The following is a 23556-nucleotide window of genomic DNA, read 5'->3' on the forward strand; positions in this document are numbered from 1 at the left end:
AGGTAAATAATGTAAGGGATTTGGTCATAGTCTGGACGACAGCAAACTGAAGAATTTATGCATTTCTCAAAGGGGTAGCTGCTACTTAGTCTAGCCAACTGTTCCCTTATAGGACTGTAGGTCCAATGTTATCAGGTTTCCAATTTTTCAAGAATAGGTGGAAATCACATTTTTGCATGAAACTACTTTGGCAACTGATTAAAAAAGACCTTTTAGATCAAATGAACTATGTCTATGTTTGCCAGTCAAGAGATAATAATCTCTGCTTTCAGGTATAAATCTACTAAGAAGAGAGAAAAAGTTATTTGAGACACCCCTTAATGAACTCAAATTTTTACAAAGCACAGAAAAATTCAGTACGTGTTACCATGAAACCCATTTAAAGACATATTATCCTAGGGTTCGCTTTTAAGTCACAGAAGGTTTTAGAACTAAATTTTTATGCGTTTATCTGAAATGAAGAAAAGCGTTCCTAATCCAAAATTTTCTAGAGCGCAAGTAATAAAAACACCTCAAATCTAGACACAAGTAAAAATTAAAAGGTATTTTAAAAACTCTTTGTGAAATTAGAACTATCTCTTTATGTCAAATTTGAAATACGTCCTGTTATTGTAAGGGATTATTCCATGATTTAAATAGCATTAATGTCTAAAGACTAAGCTTAGTAAACTCTATAAACTATAAAAACTACTGGAAAACGTTTAAAAATTGTTTGTACAATGTCAGTGCTTTAAAACTATTTTGAGAAATAATTTCCACCTACCTTTTTTTTTGCTTTGGGACCCTAAAAGTTGGAAAAACAAAAGAATTGATAAATTTAAAAAATAATTCAGACATTTAAACAAAACTATCCTGATTACCTAGCATATTAAAATTAGGAGAAGCTGGGTAAAGAGTATAAGGGAACTCTCTGTACCCTCTATGCAACTTTTCTGTAAATCTAAAATCATCTCAAAATGAAAAAGTTTTTTTAGAAAAGAATTCAGACAAAACTACAAGCAAGTCTAGGAAAGACTAAGATAGTTCACCCACTGAAGCATCTTTTGTAAGTAGATTTTACACTCATTCTTACGACGATCAATGATCCATGTTTAATGAAATGCCCGATCACAAAACAGAGCACCAGTTGAGAAGGCACTAGTTTAAAGGATTCTAAAGAAGAAGAAATCACTGACATTAGTGTTGGTACTAATGTCAAGCTTGAAAGTGTGGGAATGATCTCATGTTACAAAAACAATCTTTCTGTAAAGTTAGGTTGCTGATTTTATAGAAAGAGAACCCGTCATTTAAAACAGGCAAAACTATGACAAAATGATTCTATTCAGCAATGTGTCCTAAAGCAGATCTATGCTTTTTTGGATTTTGGAAAGTACAGTATTTCAATCAATATTTACAAGTACTTTTTAGTAACAGTACTTGTAATCTCCTGATTTGGCCCACGTGTTCATTAGATTTCTGGTAAGGAATCTGTAGGGGACCACGTGACTATAAGATCACACACTTTGCACATTTGACGACTTGTACAGGAGAAGTTAGTGGTTCAAGCCATAAGGTTATCACTGTATAAAATATAAATGTTAAAACTGACACAAAGCAGTAGCTTATATCTTCTTGAAAAGTGCATATATTTCACTAATTTGCTCAGCAGGTATTTATTAATGATTTACACTCAAAGCACTCTGAGATGCTGGAGATGATATGAATAATAATGGAGACCTGGCTCTCATAACTTTTATAAATGTGTTTTATTTTTTATCATATTTGCTACCAATTAATAGTTAACATGCTTCCATCTTGAAATAACTACTATACAGCAGAATAGCTAAACAGCATTGGCCCTGTTCCCAAGTGGCCACATTTTAAAGGTGGGGGAATTGTCATCTCTCACCAGTGCTTTTAATGTGACGCAGGTTGAGTTTACGTACATATCCTCACCCATCCTGCAAATCATAGGAGCATCATGTAGTAGAGAAGTTCTCAAAGTTACGAGGGCATAAGAATCACCTAGGATGCTTGTTAAAATGCATATTCCTGGGCTAAAAGAGTACACACTCACTTCTCTCTCCCCATTGTAATTCAGTTCACGTTATTGGTTGAATTGTGCCCCCTCAAAATTCATACATTAAAGTCCTATCTCCCAGTATCTCTGAATTTTACCTTATTTGGAAAGAGGGTCCTTGCTGATGTAGTTAAATTAAGATGAGGTCATACTGGAATAGGGTGGATCTCTGATCCAACATGACTGGCGTCCTTGTTAAAAAAGGGGAAATTTGGACACAGACACACACACAGGGAGAACGCCAGTGAAGAATGAGGTAATGCTGCCACAAGTCAGGAAGTACCAGAAGCTGGCACCTGCAGGGGGAGCATAACCCTGACAACACTTTGAACTTGGACTTCCAGCCTCTAGAACTGTGAAACCGTTAAGTCTATTGTTTAAGCCAGTTAGCTTGTGGTATGTCGTTATTTGGCAGCCTTAGGAAACTAATAATGTAGATCTGGAGTCCAGTCTGTTCCTGGAATTTGCATTTTAACTGGTATTCCAGGTTTATTAGAGGCAAATTTTCCAGAAACCACATTTTGAGAAAGATTCCTAGAGGGATCTAAGAACAAGAAACTTATGTACCGATTGGAAGATAATAAATAGGTGCTTATTGTTCCCTTAAGTTATCAGCAGTTTTCAGTCCACTTAAAATCCATTTACTTTCTATTCTCCCTGACATGAATGCTCTCCATGCCCTATTTCTTCTCATCACTTCTGGTAAATTCATAATCATACTTTAAAACACAGCTTGAAAAGCACTGCTCTTCCCTTCCTGTTCCCGTCCCCTCTCCTGCCCCAATTTCAACATTTCCAACTTTGCGTTACTCCATTGTAGTCACTTCAATTATTACAGTTATAAAACTGTATTGTAATTAATTTGCTAAGTCTGTCTTCCATACCAGGGAGAGATGGTAATTTTCACCTTTGTGTCCTTGGCTTCAGCCTAGTGCCAAGCACAAAGAACATGCTCCATATTTTCCCTTAATCAACGAATTAAATAATTAATTACATTTTCCACTTCCTCTGGTTTTAATCATAGAAGAAGACGGAAATCACATTTAAGAAAATGGGAAATGAGAACATCTTACAGCTACATGTTGGCCTGTGTTCTTGGAGAAGGCATGACAGCTGAGGAGTGCAGAAAAAACAAGTAGCTTTATCACACTTAATAAACACAGGACAGGTTGCATACCCTGAATTACGAAACAATCCAAATTTCCACAAAAGACCACACAAAATAACTTGTGAAAGCAGAGTAAGTTGATAAAGCTTTTCATTAATTGATAAGGAGGCAAAAAAACACTTCCGCCAAGCTGCAATAAAACAGCAATTTCATGGGAATGTCTATCACTATTGGAAGTTACTAAATTGAGACCGATATTTAAATTTAGCAAGAGGTCGAGATTTTAAGACATCATCTGACCGCACTGATCATTCCCCGTTTGCAGAAACTGGTTTTTACTCCCACCTGTCCGCCGGAGGCTGGACAGAAGGCCACAGATCTGGGGAAGGTCCTTCCCCCACCCCCCCCACCCCAAGGGTATGGGCTCTTTTCCTAAACCGACTCGCTCCCCTCTGATAAAATATGACAGGCTCTTGTTACATCATTTAACACGGTGCAGGAGAATCAATGCTCGCCCCTTCACCCAGCTCCCCCACTTTCCCTGCTCACCATTTTGAGACAGACACTACCTCCGTAGTCGGCCAAGTCGGAGCTCAGGGTTGTGAGGACAAACGCTCCCGGGTTGTGAGGACAAACGCTCGCGGGTTGTCAGGACGACAAGCCCCTCCCACTGGCGCCAAGGCGGGACTGGAGATCCGAGCGTCTCAGTCCGCGCAGTCGCACTGGGGTTCTTCCGGACGGCGCCCCGCCCCCTCCCCTGACAGGTTGCCCCACCCACCTCCGCCGCCCCGCCTCGGTCGACTGCCGCAGGAGTGGGAGCGTGAGGAGGCTTTTACGGCTGCCGCGTGCCGGAAAGTGCGTGAGTGCCGGGCCCGAGCGTTTTATTCTGTTTACCGAATCCTGAGGTCTGGAGGCGGTGAAGTATGCCCTGGGCGAGGACCAGCGGGTGTGGGAAAGGGTTTCTGCGCGTCTTCCGACGTTGACAGTTCTTCTCCCTATTTCCCTAGAGTAGCTGGGACGAATCTTTCTGTGCGGTTTCGAGAAGGAAGGGGGCCGCCGGCTACGCGACTGGGTCGAGTGACTGACACCGGCTCGGCTGCCTGGGCCGCCACCGCTTAGACCAGCGTGGGGCGGGGCTCGATTGGCAGTTTAGAAAAAGAGGTAAATAAATTGGCTCCCGGAGGTTGTTTATTTCGAAATTAATAACCTTCGGATTCTTCTCCCTGCACCTGGTTCTGTTTACTTCCTGGGCACGCAAGGTATATGCCGTTTTTCCTTAGAGGCGCTCTAAACAAGAACTGGAAATGATTTGAAGCAGTTCCTGGGTAAAGTATTCCTTACAGGTGGCGGTCTCTGAGACCCAGCAAGACTCGCTAAATTATGTGCCCAGGGTCAAGGTCACAGATTAACTGTACCAACCGGTAGCACAACCCGTCGAATGTCAGTCTCCCCGCATGAAACTCTGGCAATTTAGACCAACAGGAAAACTAGAAGAAATTAAGAGATTGAGAAATTAAGGTCCTTCCAAAGCCTGTCTGAATTCTCTGTGATTTTACATCTAAACCCTGTTTTAGCCCGACAAGACATGAAATGCTTTCAAATTATTGCCACCATTTCTCATCTCTGAATTCTCATTTTATAATGCGCTGTCCCTTGCACTTTCATTGACTAAAGGTATTATTAGTAAATCAGTATTACTGACTGAGCTGGTCTTTGTGGGTTAAAGTGTTATTCTGCCCACAGAAATCCAGACTGTGTCATAGCTATGACACCTCGCCTCCACACCCCTGGTAGCAAGATTAAAACGTCTTAACGTCGAACTTCATATAGAGTTCTGAAGCTGTGTGGTGTGGAACTAAGCTTTTGTTTTAGTTTTTCAACCAAGGTACTAATATTTATGATACAAAAGCTCAGTCGACTCTGATGCGGGTAAGGAGGTGTGATGGTAATCACAAACAACTTTAAAATGGTGGGCTTCTAGAGGAGAGACTTGCTCAAGTTCTCATTCCACCAGCTTCCCTCCTAGGGAGAAGGATTTGCTGTGGATGTGTTAAAACAGGCTGGACTGTGTTCTAGGAGGGCCACTGTGCTGTGAGATTATACCAGTGAGCTTGTTTAGTTCTTCTCTACTACTTCTCTTACAAGCTGCGGAAGAAGGCCCAGTTCCTGTTCTCTTTGTTACCTTCAGACAGGTGTAGTACCTCCCCCATATGAACATACACAGCCATCTCCTTTCAACTCACTTTTATAATCTGGCTTCTAGGTAGGCCTAGACCAAGCAGTATACAAGCTTTTGGGGGCAAGCTCTCTTGCCACCTACCTCTTGGATTATGTATCCTTTGGTGCTGCAAGTGTATTGGGATACATTTTTGTGTGAAGCTTTTTAGGCTTAACTACTTTGGGGAAATGTGCTTCATCTGTTTGAGTCAAGTCAGAACTTCATGGAGAACAGTGACTAATAACAGCTCTAGACACCATAACCCCTAGTTAAATGACTTAACCCAGAACTGGAGTTAGTTACGTCTTACCTCCTTGGCCCACAAGTCATTGGGAAAGAGCTATCAGTGTGGATTGTATGCCCATCCCCATCCAGATTCTCAGGATGATGGGGGACTTCTCTCAGTCGCTAACTCGTTTGGCTCTCTACAAAGAACAGTAACCTCCATGACTTCATGCAGGGTTAAGGAACAGCCCCAGGTCCCTGCTGCATTTAAATTGTTCACCAATACTGAACCCAAGGAAACCTATTTCTCCCAAAGGCTAAAATAAACTGAAATGCCTGAAGGTCAGCATGCAATAACAAACTTCCTTAACTCATAAAGTAACATATCAAAGAATGGGACACGCTTACCTTAGTCACAGCAGCTACTTTTTTGCTGGGCAGGTCCTTTATTATATATAATTTGTAAAGAGGGCAACAGCTAAAGAGGATGATTTAAGCCACATTTCTAAACAGTTTTACAAATTACATATTGTGAATTAAATAGAGCTATGCTCTTTGCCAGGAATTAAACAGCTTATAATTTGCAATTTTAAATTACATCTAATGTAGATTTAATTTACAATTATTTTAAAAGCACAAGGTTCTTAAGAGTCATCATTCTTCAGTAAGATTAAAACACATGAAAAATGGCTCTCAGCAAAAAAAAAAAAAAAAAAGTTTTAAAAATGAAATTTGGTGTTGATGTACCCGGTTAAATACACTCATCTAATTTCACTCCCTTCCAAAACCATTAAATCTTCAGTAAACCAATTTAAAAATAAAAGAAAAATAGAAGAGGAGATGACAACAGTAAAACTTTAGAAGCTGCAAAACAGATGAATGTGACCTAGCACACTAGAAAAGCCCAGTTTATACTGCATATTGCTCAAAAGGCACTGGAACAGGGGCCACTGTAATTGGAAATGAAAGAATGAAGTAAATCAGAGAGGATGAAGTGAAAGCTTTTTGAAAACCACCCCTAAGTGTCTGCACCCCTCACTCCTACAGAAGACTGGAGGTTTTATTTCTGGACAAAATAATACTAGTCTCTGGAGTGGGGTGTCCTCAGGCATACTAAGTACACCAAAACCACACTGGAAGCAGATTAGGTGAGTTTGGGTATACATAATGCTGAATGCAAGGCCCTGGTTCCTCTTCTGCTTCTTAATGTTACATTAGCAAATGCTCAGAAGATTGGAAGACTTTTCTCTGGGGAATCTGACCAGCCGAGAACCATCTAAGATACTAACATCAGAGGTTCCCCGATAAAGGGCCCACTCAGATCACCCTAAGTAAAGCCCAAAGTCCCTAAGCTGCAACCATGTATGCAGATCTTCTGAAGTTTTTTTTGTCCTTTCATTTGTAGGAGCAGATTGAAAAGGACTACCTTTTCTGGAGGAAAGCTCAGAAGTGATAACAGACAAAAGCAGAAAAATAGCAATTTGGAGGAAAACAAGAAAGCTAATATTAATGAACTCAGAAAAATTGCTCTGCTACGTTGTATGCTTGTAATGTGAGCTAACTCATAAATTGTTAGTAAATAGGAGAAGTATACAAGTATTAACATGGAAATAATGTTGGCTCCTATGTGATTTTTTTTCCCTAAGAAAGAGGAGCCAGAGAAGCAGATTTATAAACTTCAGCAAGAAAAGGTCTTCAATTAGTTGCTGTACTGGCAGCAGGAGCCTTTCAAGTATGTTTGTAAAACAATTTAAAAAGTGCTCACCCCCAGGGCTCCCTCCTCAGAGAGGTATACCCTGTTTTTTGCAGCTGTTGTCCTGGTTACAGTTGAATCACCTATCCTGACCACTGATTGGCCGTCCCAAGTATTGGGAATTATTTTCTGGTGAGGCTGTCATGGTGCCTTTACAGAGCTGCCTCTCCCTAGCAGCACGAACCAAGTACACATAAAGAAGCTTATCTGTCCCACTGGATGTCGCCGGCTCCTCGTGTAGCCCCTTATGGGTTGTTCACTTGGCCTCTTCACCACCGATCTTACTGCCCGTCTCCTGTTAGTTGTGAACCTGCTTGACCCTCACACCCAGTTTTGCCTCTTTAGCCTTTCTTAGGAGGGCACTCTTGATTTGATCAGGCCTCTTCCCAGTGTCCTGTTTTAGCCTTGCCTTGAAAGCAGGGTAAAGGCAATTCTCCTTCTGACAAGAAAACTGAGGCTCAGAAAGGTTAAGTAACCTGTACAACACTATGCAGCTGGGATTCAAATCTAGTTCTATCTAATTCATTCCACTCTGGTATACAAGGAGGTACACCTACATATCCAGCTATGCCAATCCATTTTCTGTAGTTGTCCTGTTTCCTTCATAGAACTTATCACAATTCATAATATTGTTTGTAGTATACCCCTCTGGAGATGTTAGTTCTGTGAGAGCAGGTATCTCATCTGACGCATTCATAGCTACATCTCAGTGCATGGAACATAAAAGTGCTTAATAAATATTTATTGAATGAAAAGAAAGGGTACCATTTTACCAATGTGTAAAATCCTTTTTCTTTGATTCTTTTTTAAGACTACAATGCAGTTATTTGTAAAAATTTTTCTTTTTCTTTAGGTACATTAAATGTAAAAGTGAATACTTTCCATGATACGTGCAAATGGCCAGTTCTTTAAGAGGAGAAGTACTGAATCTTTATAAAAATGTAAGTAATTATGTTGCCAATTTTATAAATGTTATATGACATAGATTGTTTAGAAATATATAATCTTTCTTTTTTAAGCTGCTGTATCTTGGACGAGACTATCCAAAAGGAGCAGACTATTTTAAAAGGCGTCTGAAGAGTGTTTTCCTTAAAAACAAAGATGTGAAGGACCCAGAGAAGATCAAAGAACTTATTGAACAAGGCCAATTTGTAATGAAAGAACTAGAAGCATTATACTTCCTTAAGAAATATAGAGCTATGAAACAACGCTACTACTCAGATACCAACAAAACTAACTGATCACTATTACTATAATTTGAAAGTCAGTGCCAGCTGTTTATGTATACCAGCTACTACAAAAATAATTCTAAAATGTCAAGGTAATACATTTTGTTAAAAATACTTTACTGAACTAAAATAGGTTTCCACTTCTGTTCAAACTGAGAGCTTTATCAGCAACCTTTATGCTCAATTTTTATACTAAAATAGCAATTTAACTATATGATGCTGCCAACTACCAATTAAAAATTGATGAGCACCCAATTTTGAATGAAAATATAATGTACTTAATTTTTGCCAATTCTTAGCCCATCTCTGCATTTTACTGAAAAAAGAATGCCATTTAATGCACATTTAAGTAAGCAAAATAATTTCTTGCAAGTTTATTGCCCTTAACTTTTGAAGGAGTTCCTTATTTTTGACCCCATTTGGTACATTAACAGCACAGAGTCAAGGTTCACTGCAAAAGAATGATTTAAGTGCAGTTAGTAGAAGTAATAAGTATAGAGTAAGATTACTTCTGAACTCGAAACAGCCTGCCAGCAACTGGCATCACATATATATACCTATCTAATTATTCCCATTATTAATTTTTGCCACTGGCTGCCTTTGGGCCTTAAAACAAATCACCCGTTGTGTATCAATTACCTTCTTCAATAAAAAGTAATAAGTAATGTTATTCTATTCTTTTGTCATAAAGGCAGATTTGTTTTGCATCCACTTCTAAACGAGTTAACATGGCACAGGACCTAAACCTAACGTGGTTTCAAGCAAACACTTAAACCTTTACATAATGTTCACAGCACCTTTCATAAAGAATATATCCAACTTACAAGCTGCAAAAAAAGATTTACTAATAATATACTATAGCGTCTGTGGCTTATAAACTACCCCATATCAATTATGGGGCTAATGTTTCAAATTTTCATCAAGAAGTACACACTACTGGGAATTCCCTGGCGGTCCAGTGGTTAGGACTTGGCACTTTCACTGCTGTGGGCCCAGGTTTGATCCCTGGTCGGGGAACTAAGATCCAAAAGCTGTGCGGCACGGCCAAAAAATAAATAAATAAATAATTAAAAATTTAAAAAAAGAGTACAAACTATGATAGTCACCATAACTATTTTTATTACATTACAATAATTAGGAGCAGTACAGTTCATGACAAAAATATTACAAATTTCAGATCACTTCACAGCACATACTCCTATAAACATTTAAAAGTTAATTTTAATTAAAAGAGTGGTCATTTTTAAATTTAATGTTTGATATGACCAACATTCCTAGGTCAGCGCAACCAAACGATGGAAAACAACTGGATCACACTGCATATGTCCCACAAAAAAAAAAGCACAATGTACAAAATGTGCATGTTTCAGTTTACACTATACAAAAATAGTTAAAATACATTCCAGGTAAACATGTTACATTAAGAAATAGTACTAGTAAGAAATTGGCACTCAAAGGAAAAATGCAAAAGTATTTTCAACAGGAAAACACAAGACAGTGGAATTGGAAATTTTTGGATAAAACATTACATAACCCATTTAGCTCTCTATAGGGAAGGGGACCTTCTGTAATTGACACTTCTGTAGGTAATAACTTTGTTTTCCCTAAATTCATCTAAAAATTGCCTATTATCATCCCAAACAGGCACTTAAAACTATTAAACTAAAACAAGTGTTACTAGTTACAACTCTTTTTAAAGAACTGATGTGAATATATCTTTAGAAAGAAAGAAATTTCATTTTCTGAAGGAATTTACAGCTGCTCAATTTATGCTGTTCAATTTCTCAATGCAGATTTCATACTACCCAATATCAACACCAAAGTTATTAAATATAAGTTCAGCTTTAAAATAACTAATGGGTTGTTAGAAATCATTAATACATAATCATCAAGAAATTATTACTTTTTGGCAAATGGAAATGGCAGATAATTCTTACTGCCTACAAAAAAACCTAAATGTGTATATATTGTTTAGAAAAAATGGATAGAAGAAAAAAAAATCACTGGAATACAAATGAGATGAACTTGTGCAAACTGCAACTTAACATGCCTCACAAAGTTTCTACATATTTTAGGACAAAATTGTGCAATGGTGGCTAAGATTTTGATAACCTATAAAAGTTAGGTTCTAATTCCTATGCAGTGTGACTCAGTTAAAATGGAACCTAGAATTCCTAATTGGAGATATTCACTCAAATTTTACTACATACTTCTGCTACATTCTTCCATAAACATGTTAATGTCTAAACCTATGTAATTTAGCAATTTTTTTCAACTTCAACAAGGATTTTTATCTTTAAGGCTATAATAATTAGATAACATTTGTTATTTCTAGGATTATCTCTCCCCTTTTAAAATCTCTACAAAAACAAACATTTTATTAAACCATTCAAAATTCACATAATAAAGGATAATTACCACTGCCATAAAAAAATTGCCCAGCTACATCAAAAATTCAAGAGTCCTAAAAATCCCCTCAGTTATACACTGCAATTCCTGAAGTATGGCCATTTCTTTCTCTTGTGTGGAAACAAGAGGAGGTTCTATATAAGTGTAAACACCCTAACTAGATAATGTTCCATAAACCTGTAGTTTAGTATAGCATCTCAGAAATCATATTGATTTTTACACAGAAGTTTCCTTTTCTGTGAATTAGGTCTGGCATCTGTTTATTTTTACCCAGATAAACAACTACTTTAGAATTCAATGTTTAATTTTTAAAGTCTATTTTAATTACTTATACAAAGAGACCATACTACACACAAGGGAATTTTAACATTATCTGACATACAATTTAATTGGTACTATAATTGTCCCAATAGAATCACATCATTATGTCAAATAAAAAACAATATTCAAATTTTACTCCTTTAAAACAATGAAGTAAACTAATTTAATTTTAAAAAGTAGCTTGATTAAACAGTTACATTGGAATCAGAGCAAAACAATTATTTCAGAACTGGAAGAAACTAAGCTTAGAGACCAAATCACTTCTTTGCAAAACTACAATATGCATTATATCTGGGTCATGTGCCAGATGCCTCACTAAAATATAGACTGCTCTAGAATATAAGCACTACCTAAGGACAGGGATTATGTCCCTTGTCTGAGGATACTCTAATATCCCCAGTGCCTTGTGTAGTGCCTGGCATCTAGAAGGCACTCAAATATTTGTTGAATAAATGAATTCTGCTAAAGAGTAAGATTTATGAATAAATTTTAAAGTATCTTTCATTGCAAAATTTTAGCTTTTAAAACAATGGAATGTATCATTAGCAGGGCTAGTCCTCGTTGTAGATTACATAAGGAATTCTTTCAGCACTACCTTTGTTAAATTCTCATTCCACTGGATAGGGATCTGACTCCTCATAGCAGGTATGAAAATTCCTACTTTGTCCCTGATGGACCAGGCAGCAAAGAGATGATGTTCAAAGGATCAAGATTAAATTGCTACAGCCACCACCTGAAAATTAACTCTTAGGTCAAATTCCATTATAGCGTCTGTTGGATTATGCTGAGCCTGAGGAAGTAAGATGTAGGGCATTTTGATGTGACTTGATGGGAAGCCTTCATGGAGATATCCAAAGCAGCAATAAATCTTTGAGGTTAGGGGAATGAGAAGTATTAAAAGAAAAAACATCAAGTCATGGGGCATGTAGAAGGGTAGGCAGGCAAGATGACACTAATATGGGAGAAGTCCTGAAAGCGGAGAATGGATATCCAGAAATAAACTTCACCTCTTGCACAATTTTGCCTAAGACTGGCACTGAAGATGATAACACAGGTAAAAAGTTACAGATTGTGCTGAGACTGACAAATAGGTATATCCTTATGTAAACTGAATGTAAATCACATAGTTATAATGCTAGATACAGCCTTTGAGATGACTTCTTTTAACATGAAGAAATGGATAGTAAGTGATTTGCCTAAAATTGGAGTTATGAAAGACACATAACTAGAAACTAAGTCACCTTCCTCCTTGTCCAGTGATATTTTCACCTCAACACACCATCTCAGTTCAAATATTTTAAAATAAGTTAACATTTTAAATGCATTGAAAGAATCATTTTAACATTAATTTATCTATTTTATAAGCATTAGATATTCTTAATTATGGACCAGACTTGTAAAGTGTTACTTTAGCCAGTGTTAAGAGAACTAGCCAATACTCAAGATTTTGAAACTTTTTCATTTTGTTTTAAAAAAATTAAAATCTTGCCACCCCACCCTAAAACCTCATTTAAAAATAATGTTTTTTTAAAGTTTCGTTTCGTTTTAACAAAAGTGACGTTCCTGAGTAGGACTACCACATAGTGAGAATGTACCCTGCTGAGCTATCCAAACTCTCTCCCAGTCCCCATTTTTGACCAGCCAAGGCATGACAACATTGGAAGACCATAGGGATGCAGTCCATACTGTGAAACTCTCAGTGAAGCTCAAAGCTCACACAAGGCCTGGCCTTTCCACCTTGGTCTCCGTAACACCTACTAAGCTAACTGGACCAAATAATTTTTAACATCATTACCAGTAGAATTAAAACTACTTTCAAAGACTGAAGTTCAAGAAAAGATTTATGCTAAGAAAGAGCAGTCTGACACGGGGAGACTATATTTAATTCCTATGAGAATTTTTGTAATTCAATACATGTTAAATTTTTTTCAATTATTACAAAAGTTTAGTAGCATGTAAATATAGCCCCAAAATGGTTGTTATAATCCTCATTACATTCTGGGTTTGCCTTAACAGGAAAAGCTATTCAGAGTATTATAGGAATTCACCTAATGTAAAAAGTAAATGGCCTTTTAATATTCCATTGCCTTGTATTTTTTCAATTTTTTCCCTTTTTATAGAAAAAATATAATATTTGGGGGAACGTGACCGTTGACAAATAGCAGTGGAAAGAAGGAGAAAACCTTTGTGAACAGTGTACCTTTACATTCACTAAGGGTAACTGAAACTACAGGACATGAAACCTACAAGATGAATCTACAGGAAGCTCATAAATTTGTGTTCCCTCAATGCTTCAGTAAAACCAATCGTGAAATCTCAACTGAAGTTATAATTAGTAATTAATCCATGTATATGATTGATAAAACACAGAATAGGGATGATTTGAAAGGCTCATTAATTTGTTTCACACTCAAGTTCACAATTGGTAAGAAAAATAGGAAGTAATCAACTGCATGCACCAAAAACCCCAGGACAGAAATCTCAGGTGTTCAGTTTCTTTTTCACAGGCATTGCTAGTTCAAAAACCAAAACTCAGGGAATACTGGCACTTAGAGGAAAAAAGTTTCCACTGTCATTTTAAAATAAGCATTCAAGATAAAAGCTAACAGTATGGATGGAGCAGAAAGACAATTAGGTAATGCTAAAACAAATGCTAATAATTTAGTGTAATGTACAAAAATTACCACTTTTACTTAAGTACGCCTTAAGAAAAAAGTACAAATTGTATTTACATAATTATACACTTTGTCTTTGACTTCTTTTTCTTCTTTTTACCTTCTTTGCTCATCTTTTCTTTATGTTTTCGAATTTCTCGAACTAATGTATAGAAGGCATCGTCAACGCCCTGAAACACATACGTATTAAAACGTGAATATATACGATGGTTTGAGGTATACAGATAACAGAAAAGATATATTACTAATGGAAACATTAATATTGAGAAGGAATAAGGATACGTAACATTTCTCTTTAGACAACTGAATATATATCAGACTTCTAGGATTCTTAAATGTCTTCAACGATATTTTGTTAACATTATAGGAACACTGATTTTCACAAAAGGCAATGAAAATCAACGGCACAGAATCTTACGTATGCTTAGTTAACACATTACTTTCCCCCAGAACTTAATTTGCTAATTTTTCCATATTGGCACACCTCAGTCACTGAAATCCAAATGTATTTGTGTATATATGTGAATAAGTATTTATACTTAATTATCCCTGAGTTTCTAGATATTTGATATAAGCCATGCAAGTAAATACTAATTTCATAAATATTCGCTGCATTTGACCTCTGGTTCAATACTTATTTAAATCCATTAGATTTAAAGAACTACCATGAAGTATACAGTATTAGATTATACTTTCAGTTTTCTAAAGGCATTAGTTTCAGTTCATATATTTATGATATGAGAAGGAAATTTAAAAGTGACCACAACAGGGGACTTCCCTGGTGGTCCAGTGGTTAAGACTGTGCTTCCACTGCAGGGGACGCGGGTTCAATCCCTGGTAGGGGAACTAAGATTCCACATGCCGCGCGGAGCGGCCAAAAAAAAAAATTTTAAAAACAAGTAAAGAATGTGACCACAACCCAAGACACAATACTTTGAAAAATGTAATGCCTCTATTTGTGGAGAAATGAGCTAAATCATTTAAATGGTGGTAGAGTCTGATGATTTGGAGATTTTTTTAATTCATTATTTTTTTAGTTTATGTTTAGTATATTAAGTATTCAAAATACTTAATATAAAGTCAGATTAATATTTGACATATAAAGTTAAATGCTGTGTATCTTCAGAGAAATTTCCATTTGATCATTTTGGCCTACATCTAGCTGTGATCAAAAGCAAGGTATCCAAATCAGTAATGGTTGAAAGTGATTTCAAGTCAGAATAATTTTCAACCTAATCATTCATACAGAACATGAAAAATGGCACTTTGAAACTGGTGGCAGGACAGTAGATTTTAACCCTGCAATCCTGAATTATACAAGATCTATACATAAGTCAATTCTTGTCCTACCCCTATTAAAAAGCAAATTAAATATAAAAGCAAAATAGAGAATTAAAGAAAAAATATGATCCTCTATGTATTTTAATATCTGTTTAACTGATTAGTAACTGTCAACAAAAGCCTGATGTTTTCAAACCTAGACACTAGAGGGAGTCTTAGGAACAAATACACAACAAATAAAGTATAAATCAAGCCACTTTAACAATGAAAACTGGCTTTTTACTCAATTTAACCACCTCTGCTGAATATTAATATAAACACATTCATTAAGTTATATTATCTTAAAAATAATTGAAAATTTCACAGCGATATGATTTCTCCTTTATGCATTACTAAGATCTTCTACAATTACTATTTCAAAATAATAACTAAATTAATTCGGGCATTTTCAGTCTAGTTACATTTTACTAACTTTCACAACAGAGCTAAAGTTTAGAAAAGTATTACCAATATTTTTAAAGAATTAAACACAGAGTGGGAATGAGAGGCTTGCTCACATTTAAACAACAGTAGTGGGATAAAAACCAGCATATTGATTTGAATACTAGTGAAGAAAAGTCCCCAGTAAAGCCCCCAAACTGCACTCACTGATGTTCCCCACTTTCTGATATCATTACTGATTATATGTGTATGATGACATACACTTCTGTTTCACACAGAGGATAGAGAAAAAGTGATAAGACAGTTTATCAGCAATACAATCAAGGCTTAATATATATAAGCCTTCATGCTAACCTTCTAAACACATAAAGAGCAAAACACTTCCGATGATACAATAAAGAATAATTATTTTATTATTATAAATAATACCAACCTTGACTAATTTCTAGCCATAAACTCTTAGAATGGGATGGAATCTTAAGAGAGGATCTACTCCAACTCCCCTACCCTTCACAAATTCCCTTTGATCACACATCCTTATGTAGTCTACTCCATTTCCACTGTTTTTATAATGAAGAAAAATGTCAATGATACAAAAATGCTGAAGCAGATAAAATGAAAAAACATGAGATGGATATAGAGAAGACACATCCTAAGGTGAAAACAATATATAAGTATTTAGGAGACAATGAAGGCAGAATCTGATAAGATTACCTTCTTCTAAGATTCTGACAAATACTTTTAGTTCATACTGCACTGAACTCTCCTTTATATATAATCTTATTAATAATTTCAGTGATTAGTAAAATGTTAAAACTGATCAAAACAGGGCAGTGAACACCCTTTTTACATTCTTATATACACATTTAAAAGACAAAATAGGGTACCAGTAATTATTTTGTTTAAACCCATCATTTTAGGACTAAGAAAAACTAATTTGCATATATTTATCATTGTCAAATTAATTTTGTAAAAATATTTAAAATTTTAAATATTACCAAGTACACTTTTTTCTTATATAAATGCTATTCATGATCACTGAAAAAATAAGGATTTAATTCATCATGCCCAACAATTTCACATTCAGACTACACAGCCACTGAAATATAGTTTGCACAATATGAAATTTTAAAAAGTATATGCTTTCACCTTTGTTTTAAATAAAAATTAAAGCATAAAACTTATTTTATTCTAAATAGTTCTACTGTAAAAATCATCTAATAGTAAGACAATGGGAGAAAAGAAAACTATCACTTAACTCTGGTCATGGCTACTGTTATTTTAGAAGTTTTACTTTTAAAATTGCATTGCAATGTTAAGTTTTATCACAACTTCTAAATTAAATACTGCTTTATACAATGATACTCAAAAAATATTAAGAGTTTATAAATCTTGGGCTTCCCCGGTGGTGCAGTGGTTGAGAGTCTGCCTGCCGATGCAGGGGACACGGGTTCGTGCCCTGGTCTGGGAGGATCCCACATGCCGCGGAGCGGCTGGGCCCGTGAGCCATGGCCGCTGAGCCTGCGCGTCCGGAGCCTGTGCTCCGCAACGGGAGAGGCCACAACAGTGAGAGGCCCGCATACCGCAAAAAAAAAGTTTATAAATCTCAATAAAAATTAATGCCAATCATTAATTTTGCTTTGTTTCTTCTTCTGAGCTTAGTTCATTAGTATACCACATAATATCTTTTGGAACTTAGTCTACTATTCAGAAGTATATTTTATATTTTGGGGAGATACATTATTTCATACCTTCAACTCATATAGTAAACAATATCAACCCTTTAGTTTAATCAGCCCCAAAAATGATATCCTACAATTTTATTTCATGTTCTCATAGAACATTATATGTTACAAATAATATGCATCAAAATCTTAAGCTCTGGCATGAACTTTCTGGTACCTATTGAGTGAAATATTTTCTAAACGAGACCAAATTTAATATTGGTTGGTTTAGAAAGGAAGTTGAGAAATTCCACTCAGTAAATCCAACTGGGCAGCTACTGTGTGCCAGGAACCTCGTTAGGTCATGGACATGCAAAGATTAAAAATATACGATTCTGGCTCTCTAAGATTCTCACCATACAGGACAAACAAAGAAGCGGTTATTTCAATTTAACATGGTTAAGTGTGTAACAGTTAAGAGCAGTAAACTGGGAATACACAAGAAGTGCATTATGCCCAGTCTAATAGTTTTTAAAGAAAGATTCTTAGAGAACAAGAGATGAGACAGTCATGAAAGTGTGTTAACTAGTAAGACTAGGGGATAAGAACACTGGCATTCCCAACAAGAGCAACAGCCAAGACACAAGGGAAGGTAAGAAATAACATGGTGTTGATTTACATACGGACAAAAAAATTTCAGACGAGAAGTTTTTAAGAGATAAAGCCAAAGGCTAGGGGGGAAGGAAGGTGTTAAGAGCCTTATATATGCTACGAAACTTGAGATTTTATTCTGTAGGTAACAGGAAGTCAGTAACTAGATTTAAAGATAAGAAAATGACATTTCTTTTAAATCTCTCTCTCTTTACGCTGTGAATGAAGGCAGCAACAGGTAAACCAAGTAAGAGGTTACAACAGTCCCAGCAAGAAATGATAGGGGCCTGAACTAATGATGTGATAAAAGTTAGAATGTACCATAATAGGAATTTGTGGTTGCCTCCAAATGGGTGTGAAAAAGAGGGATTTAGGAGTCATCCCAACACTCCAGGTTTCTCAGCTGGGTAAAAAAGTGATGTTGATGCCGCTAAGTTAAGAGAGCACAGACAGAACAAGCATTTGCTTGTGGAATGTCCAAAAGAAAACACGCACTGTAAGAGTGACCCTTTCCCACCTTCTGGGCCATTCAATTTACTCCTCCTTTATATAGTTCCTCATATTTTTTCTCTCTAGACTTTATGACAAATGCAGAGTAGTCTATAGGCATCAAAACCATCTCAATTATAATGAATACCCATTAGATGAAAAATAAATGTAATTAAAAAAAATAAAATGAGAAATATAAATAAATAAATGTATTAATTGTGGAAACAAACTACAAGTTTCTTATTTTTTAATACTTCAAATTAGAATCCCACACCTAGGTAGTTCTAAAGCGGTTGCTACTTTGTTACTTGTGAAAGACATCTGCTTTCTGCAGAAATTAATATGCTGAACTTACCAGATTACATTACAATGCATTTTTTAATTTTCACACAGCCAGGAGTCTTTTCTTCTTTGCTGATTTTTTTCAATCTGTATTGTCGGATCTCTCTCACCAATGTATAAAAAGCATCCTCCACTCTCTGCATTGTAAAACACAACTTCTTTAAAGTCTGTTTCATTGGTAATAGTAATTTATTGGGACAGCCATGTGCAAGAAATTTGGAATTATGAGCTTTACTTGAGAATGTTTTGTTTTAAACAGACATCAGATTGTTTGAATAAAATGGGGGATTCAATTTTAAAATATGGGCTTAAATCCTGGTTTGTTCTTTGAAGTCAGTTTTGTTTTGTAATGGGATTAGAATTTTTTTTTAATTTAAATTAGGAGTTAGAGATTATGAAAAACCTAAGTACATGTATTATTAGTATTAATAATGCAGTCATTTTAGTTTGCTAGTCATGGAATTAATCAAAGCCTAAACTGAAGTTAGACTGAAATTATTTCTTTGACTTAGGGAAAACAAGTGATTTCTGTACTCCAGCTCTGAGTGGGGAGCGAGGAGAAAAATGGTACAAAAGGGACATTTAAACTTTGTTTAAAAAAAAGACTGTTGGGCTTCCCTGGTGGCGCAGTGGTTGGGAGTCCGCCTGCCGATGCAGGGGACGCGGGTTCGTGCCCCGGTCCGGGAGGATCCCACATGCCGCGGAGCGGCTGGGCCCGTGAGCCATGGCCGCTGAGCCTGCGCGTCCGGAGCCTGTGCTCCGCAACGGGAGAGGCCACAACAGTGAGAGGTCCGCGTACCGCAAAAAAAAAAAAAAAAAAAAAAAAAAAAGACTGTTAACATCAGTCTTTCTACGAACCAAATGTGACAAAATGGACTCAGTTCCTACAGAGTTAATAGGTATCAAAAGTATGATATGTAGTTTTAAATTTAATCAGGCACAGAGAATCAGCCATTTAAGTATTAAGTAAACCAACAGCTAAGGCTTAATTTTAGCATGTACACATACATTGCTTATAATAGTTAAGGAAAAAAAAGGCACTTCAATTCTTGAGGGTATATTAATTTTTATAAATCTCAAGAATATGTTAAGAACTGCTTCAGCTGAACTCAGTAATTTACCTTTAAAGTAAAACTTTAATTTAAAATTCATAAAAAGTTAAGTTTCAGTTAAGCAGTAGGGATTTAAATAATATGCTGATTATATATTAAAATGTACATCTCAAGTTACTTATACCAACTTGTGATGTATTTCTACTCAACTAATACAAAAGTCATTATAGCCCAAGAAAATCTGAATATCTTATATTTTTAATGAAATCAATTTAATCGACTAGCTAGCTAAACCAACTACAAAATAAAAATTCCAACTATTTTTTAAAATCATTAAATGTTGGTACTTTAAATGAGATAGCCACTTTGTACCCATATATAAAATTTTTAATATTTTATATTTATCAGTAATTCTTAAGAGGAGATGGTTTGCTTTTACTCATAGGTCCTTAAAAATTACATATTAGAAATTATTATTAAATTAGATAAATAATTTAAGGCACTAAAATAACTCTAGTAAAGCATGTAAAATATAAAGCATGAGCTGGCATTTAAGGTATTTTCACAAATGATTCTCTTTCAATTTGAAAATCAATGCAAGAAATTTAAAACATATGTATATATAAATAAAACAAACCAGGTAAAGCTCATATTTTTTAAGAATAAAAACTTTATTCCTGTTTAAAAAAAGGTTATAAGGTCAATGTAGAAGTACTGAAATATACTATGATGGAGGAAAAAAACAGGGTTTTGTCCTCTACTAATTTAGCAGAAGCAAATTTTGATTGTAACTTATTTCTAAAATTAGTTTGAACGTGTCTACTTTTTAAGTGTGCACATCCCCATCACCAATATCAGAATATATGATTTTTGTTTCCAGCAATGCAGAGAGAGAATTGGAAGCCAGTAATTAAAAAGAAGAGATTACTACCCACCACCAAGAATTCAGTATCAGGACCTCGGAGGCTAAGATAATTAACAACACTGAAAGATAGTTATTCCAGAGTGACTTTTTTCATTTCTCATTTTTACTAATAGGAAATTTAAATTAGATTTTAAAGAATCAGTTATTTACCATATTTTCTCAGACTTAATTACTTATTTCTTGATAATATGCTTTAAAGTCATACGGACATGAAGAGAACATTATTGATCCTTGTATATACCTTAAACCACTGGCACAGAACACTGGTTTCATATTCCAAAATTTGTAGGTAATTTTAAAAGATTAAGTACAGCCGAAACAGATGTTTAATACCTACTGTGGCTAGCTGCTAAGGTCTTAACTGGCACGCAATGATTTATTCTTGGGCATACAGCTTGTTGCCACATATACTCATTTTCAGATGTCAGTTATTAAACTTTAAGAACAACTGAAACAAAAGTACATGTAAAAACAACAGTGCATGTGTTTATATATGTAAATTTTAAAGTAAGTTTGTAAAGATACATTTGTAACTTTTTTTAAATCAGGAGCTCAGCCATTATCTGAAAATGTACTGTGAGACTATGGAAATAAAGCACTTCAATACAGGAGAAAGAACTGATAACAGCATCACTCTGTATCCCGGTGCCTATAATGCTTTCATTACGCGATTTAATTTTAAACAAGTACTTGTTCTAGTTGAATAGTTTATTATGTGCAAAAGCTCTTTCAATGAAATAAATAACACCTCAAATACCCTAACTATAGGCAGATGCAAGAATGCTAAACACTAGCCCTTCTTGGGGGAGAGGAACGGGACGAACAAGATGTATTCTAAAAAGCAACTTTGCATCACTGAATTGGAAAGAAACCTTGCCAAACAACAGCCCACCTCAGGAACTACTGAAATGCATCAATACTACTACTTGGGAGGCTATACTATGCATTGGTGCACAGCAGGTGCTCAGTACTTGCTTTGTCTAGTTTTAACTCATAAAAAGCAAAGTTCAAATTACTGATCTTATGTACAGAAACCCAACTATTATTAAACAGAGAAATACGGCACAAAGTTTTTTTTGTTTGGTTTGCTTTGTTAAAATAATTCGATGATAAGCTTTCTTTAATGGAGGTCTTCTAACAACTAAATTTAAGTATCTAGAAATTAACAACAAAAGCCGGAAAATTAACTACTCAACATTTTTAAGTTCGTAAAACAAATTTTCACATTATGCTCAAATTGAGACCTCCAGAAAGCAAAAAAGCTGAATCAGGAGTAGCAGATACTCAGAGAATTCTGCTTTTGTCATCTGCTTTACTGAATGATCCCCACTTTTGATTTTAGCAGACTGGAAAACACACAGCTGATTACCACGGTGTCAATGTTTTGGTTTCAACAGCCTTTGCAAACACAGCCATACACTGCCCAAAGAGGCCAGAAAAATATGTCAATTACTAACTGCCCAGATAGATGTGACCTAGGTAGCAGCCTTTATACACTAGGAACACAGGGACCACATACAGCATACTTGCAGAAAATAAAAACTACTTTGGCCTTTCAGATGTGGACTAAAATGATAGTTAAAAATATAATTCAGGGCTTCCCTGGTGGCGTAGTGGTTGAGAGTCCGCCTGCCGATGCAGGGGACGTGGGTTCGTGCCCCAGTCCAGGAAGATCCCACATGCCGCGGAGCGGCTGGGCCCGTGAGCCATGGCCGCTGAGCCTGCGCGTCCGCAATGGGAGAGGCCACAACAGTAAGAGGCCCGCATACCGCAAAAAAAAAAAAAAAAAAAAAAAAAAAAAATATATATATATATATATAAATATATATATATAAAATTCACTGTATTCTAGCCATAAAATGGGCTTTTTAAAATAAGAAAGTAATTAAGTTGGTAAAATATATAGCCTACAACCCTTACCTGTAAAAAGACTAGAGTAAAATTCCTCTTTCTCTTTCACAGAATAAATTTTACTTTAAAATTCCTAATGTTAGCTTGTAAAATTTAAGTTGAAAGTCTGACCTAACTTCTTATGTCTAGCCAAAGAATACAGTTTCCCCAGAGAATCAATGGTCAGCACACTACAAGTTGGTCAGCACACTACAACCCACAAACCCAATGCAGCCACAGCCTATATTTTTGTACTGCCCACAAGCTGAGTGATTTTCCCTTTTTTAAAGGGTTGTAAGAAAAAAAAAATGCAACTGATACCACCTGTGGCCCACAAAGCCTAAAATATTTATCATCTGGCCCTTTGCGGAAAAAGTTTGCCAGCCCCTGACTTATATCTATGAAAGTTCTAAATGAATGTCTGAATATAATTTTTGTTGTTTGTGTTTTAGGTTCGTGCTCAAGACCAAAACTTAGGGCATGAAGCGAGTAGCTGCTGATAAAATACAACAAGGATATGCATATTCATTTTGTTCAAATAATAAATAAGTAATAGCAGATGAGTAACAAAACACTCTGCAGAAAATAGGGCTTCAAATTTTCACAAAAACTGGAGGTAAATTAAAAGTTATGAAAATTTACATATTTCATTTTCTCAGTTACTTGGAATAATTCTTTAAAGTCTTCTAAAAGCATGCAAATGTCAAATTAATTTCAACAGAGAAAGATGAATAAACTTTTGAAAGGCAAATCAACAAGTCCATGTAATAAAGAGAAATCAAGTATCTAGGAAACTAAATGTCTAAGTTATAGTTTAGCAACAT

General features: G+C 35.7%; 2 protein-coding genes across 6 annotated transcripts in view; one reads left to right on the top strand and one right to left on the bottom strand.

The window, feature by feature from the left end:
- The first annotated feature begins 3964 nt into the window (after positions 1-3964).
- On the top strand, positions 3965-9225 carry ETFRF1 (electron transfer flavoprotein regulatory factor 1). 4 transcript variants are annotated; one of them, XM_082851059.1, is made up of 4 exons: positions 3965-4026; positions 4180-4328; positions 8217-8304; positions 8383-9225. In XM_082851059.1, the coding sequence occupies exons 3-4, from the start codon at positions 8260-8262 to the stop codon at positions 8602-8604; spliced, it is 267 nt and encodes an 88-aa protein (XP_082707185.1). In that variant the 5' UTR covers positions 3965-4026; positions 4180-4328; positions 8217-8259; the 3' UTR covers positions 8605-9225. The 4 variants fall into 4 exon arrangements, with proteins under 4 accessions (XP_082707185.1, XP_082707186.1, XP_082707184.1 ...); XM_082851060.1 differs by having other exon boundaries at positions 4000-4026; positions 4175-4328; XM_082851058.1 differs by having other exon boundaries at positions 4016-4088; positions 4175-4328.
- Positions 9226-9347: 122 nt separating this feature from the next.
- The window catches only part of KRAS (KRAS proto-oncogene, GTPase), a 39060-nt gene continuing 24851 nt past the window's right edge, over positions 9348-23556 (bottom strand). The window contains exons 5-6 of one of the 2 annotated variants that reach the window (XM_082851055.1): positions 18879-19002; positions 14059-14167 (exon numbers count right to left, since the gene is read on the bottom strand). In XM_082851055.1, coding sequence (XP_082707181.1) covers positions 18883-19002 — 120 coding nt within the window. In that variant the 3' untranslated portion in view covers positions 14059-14167; positions 18879-18882. Of the gene's footprint in view, positions 14168-18878; positions 19003-23556 lie in introns of both variants that reach the window. The other variant, XM_082851056.1, reaches the window with a different exon arrangement.

Source organism: Leucopleurus acutus (assembly GCF_964270905.1).
Source record: "Leucopleurus acutus genome assembly, chromosome: 11".
Classification (NCBI taxonomy): Eukaryota; Metazoa; Chordata; class Mammalia; order Artiodactyla; family Delphinidae; genus Leucopleurus; species Leucopleurus acutus.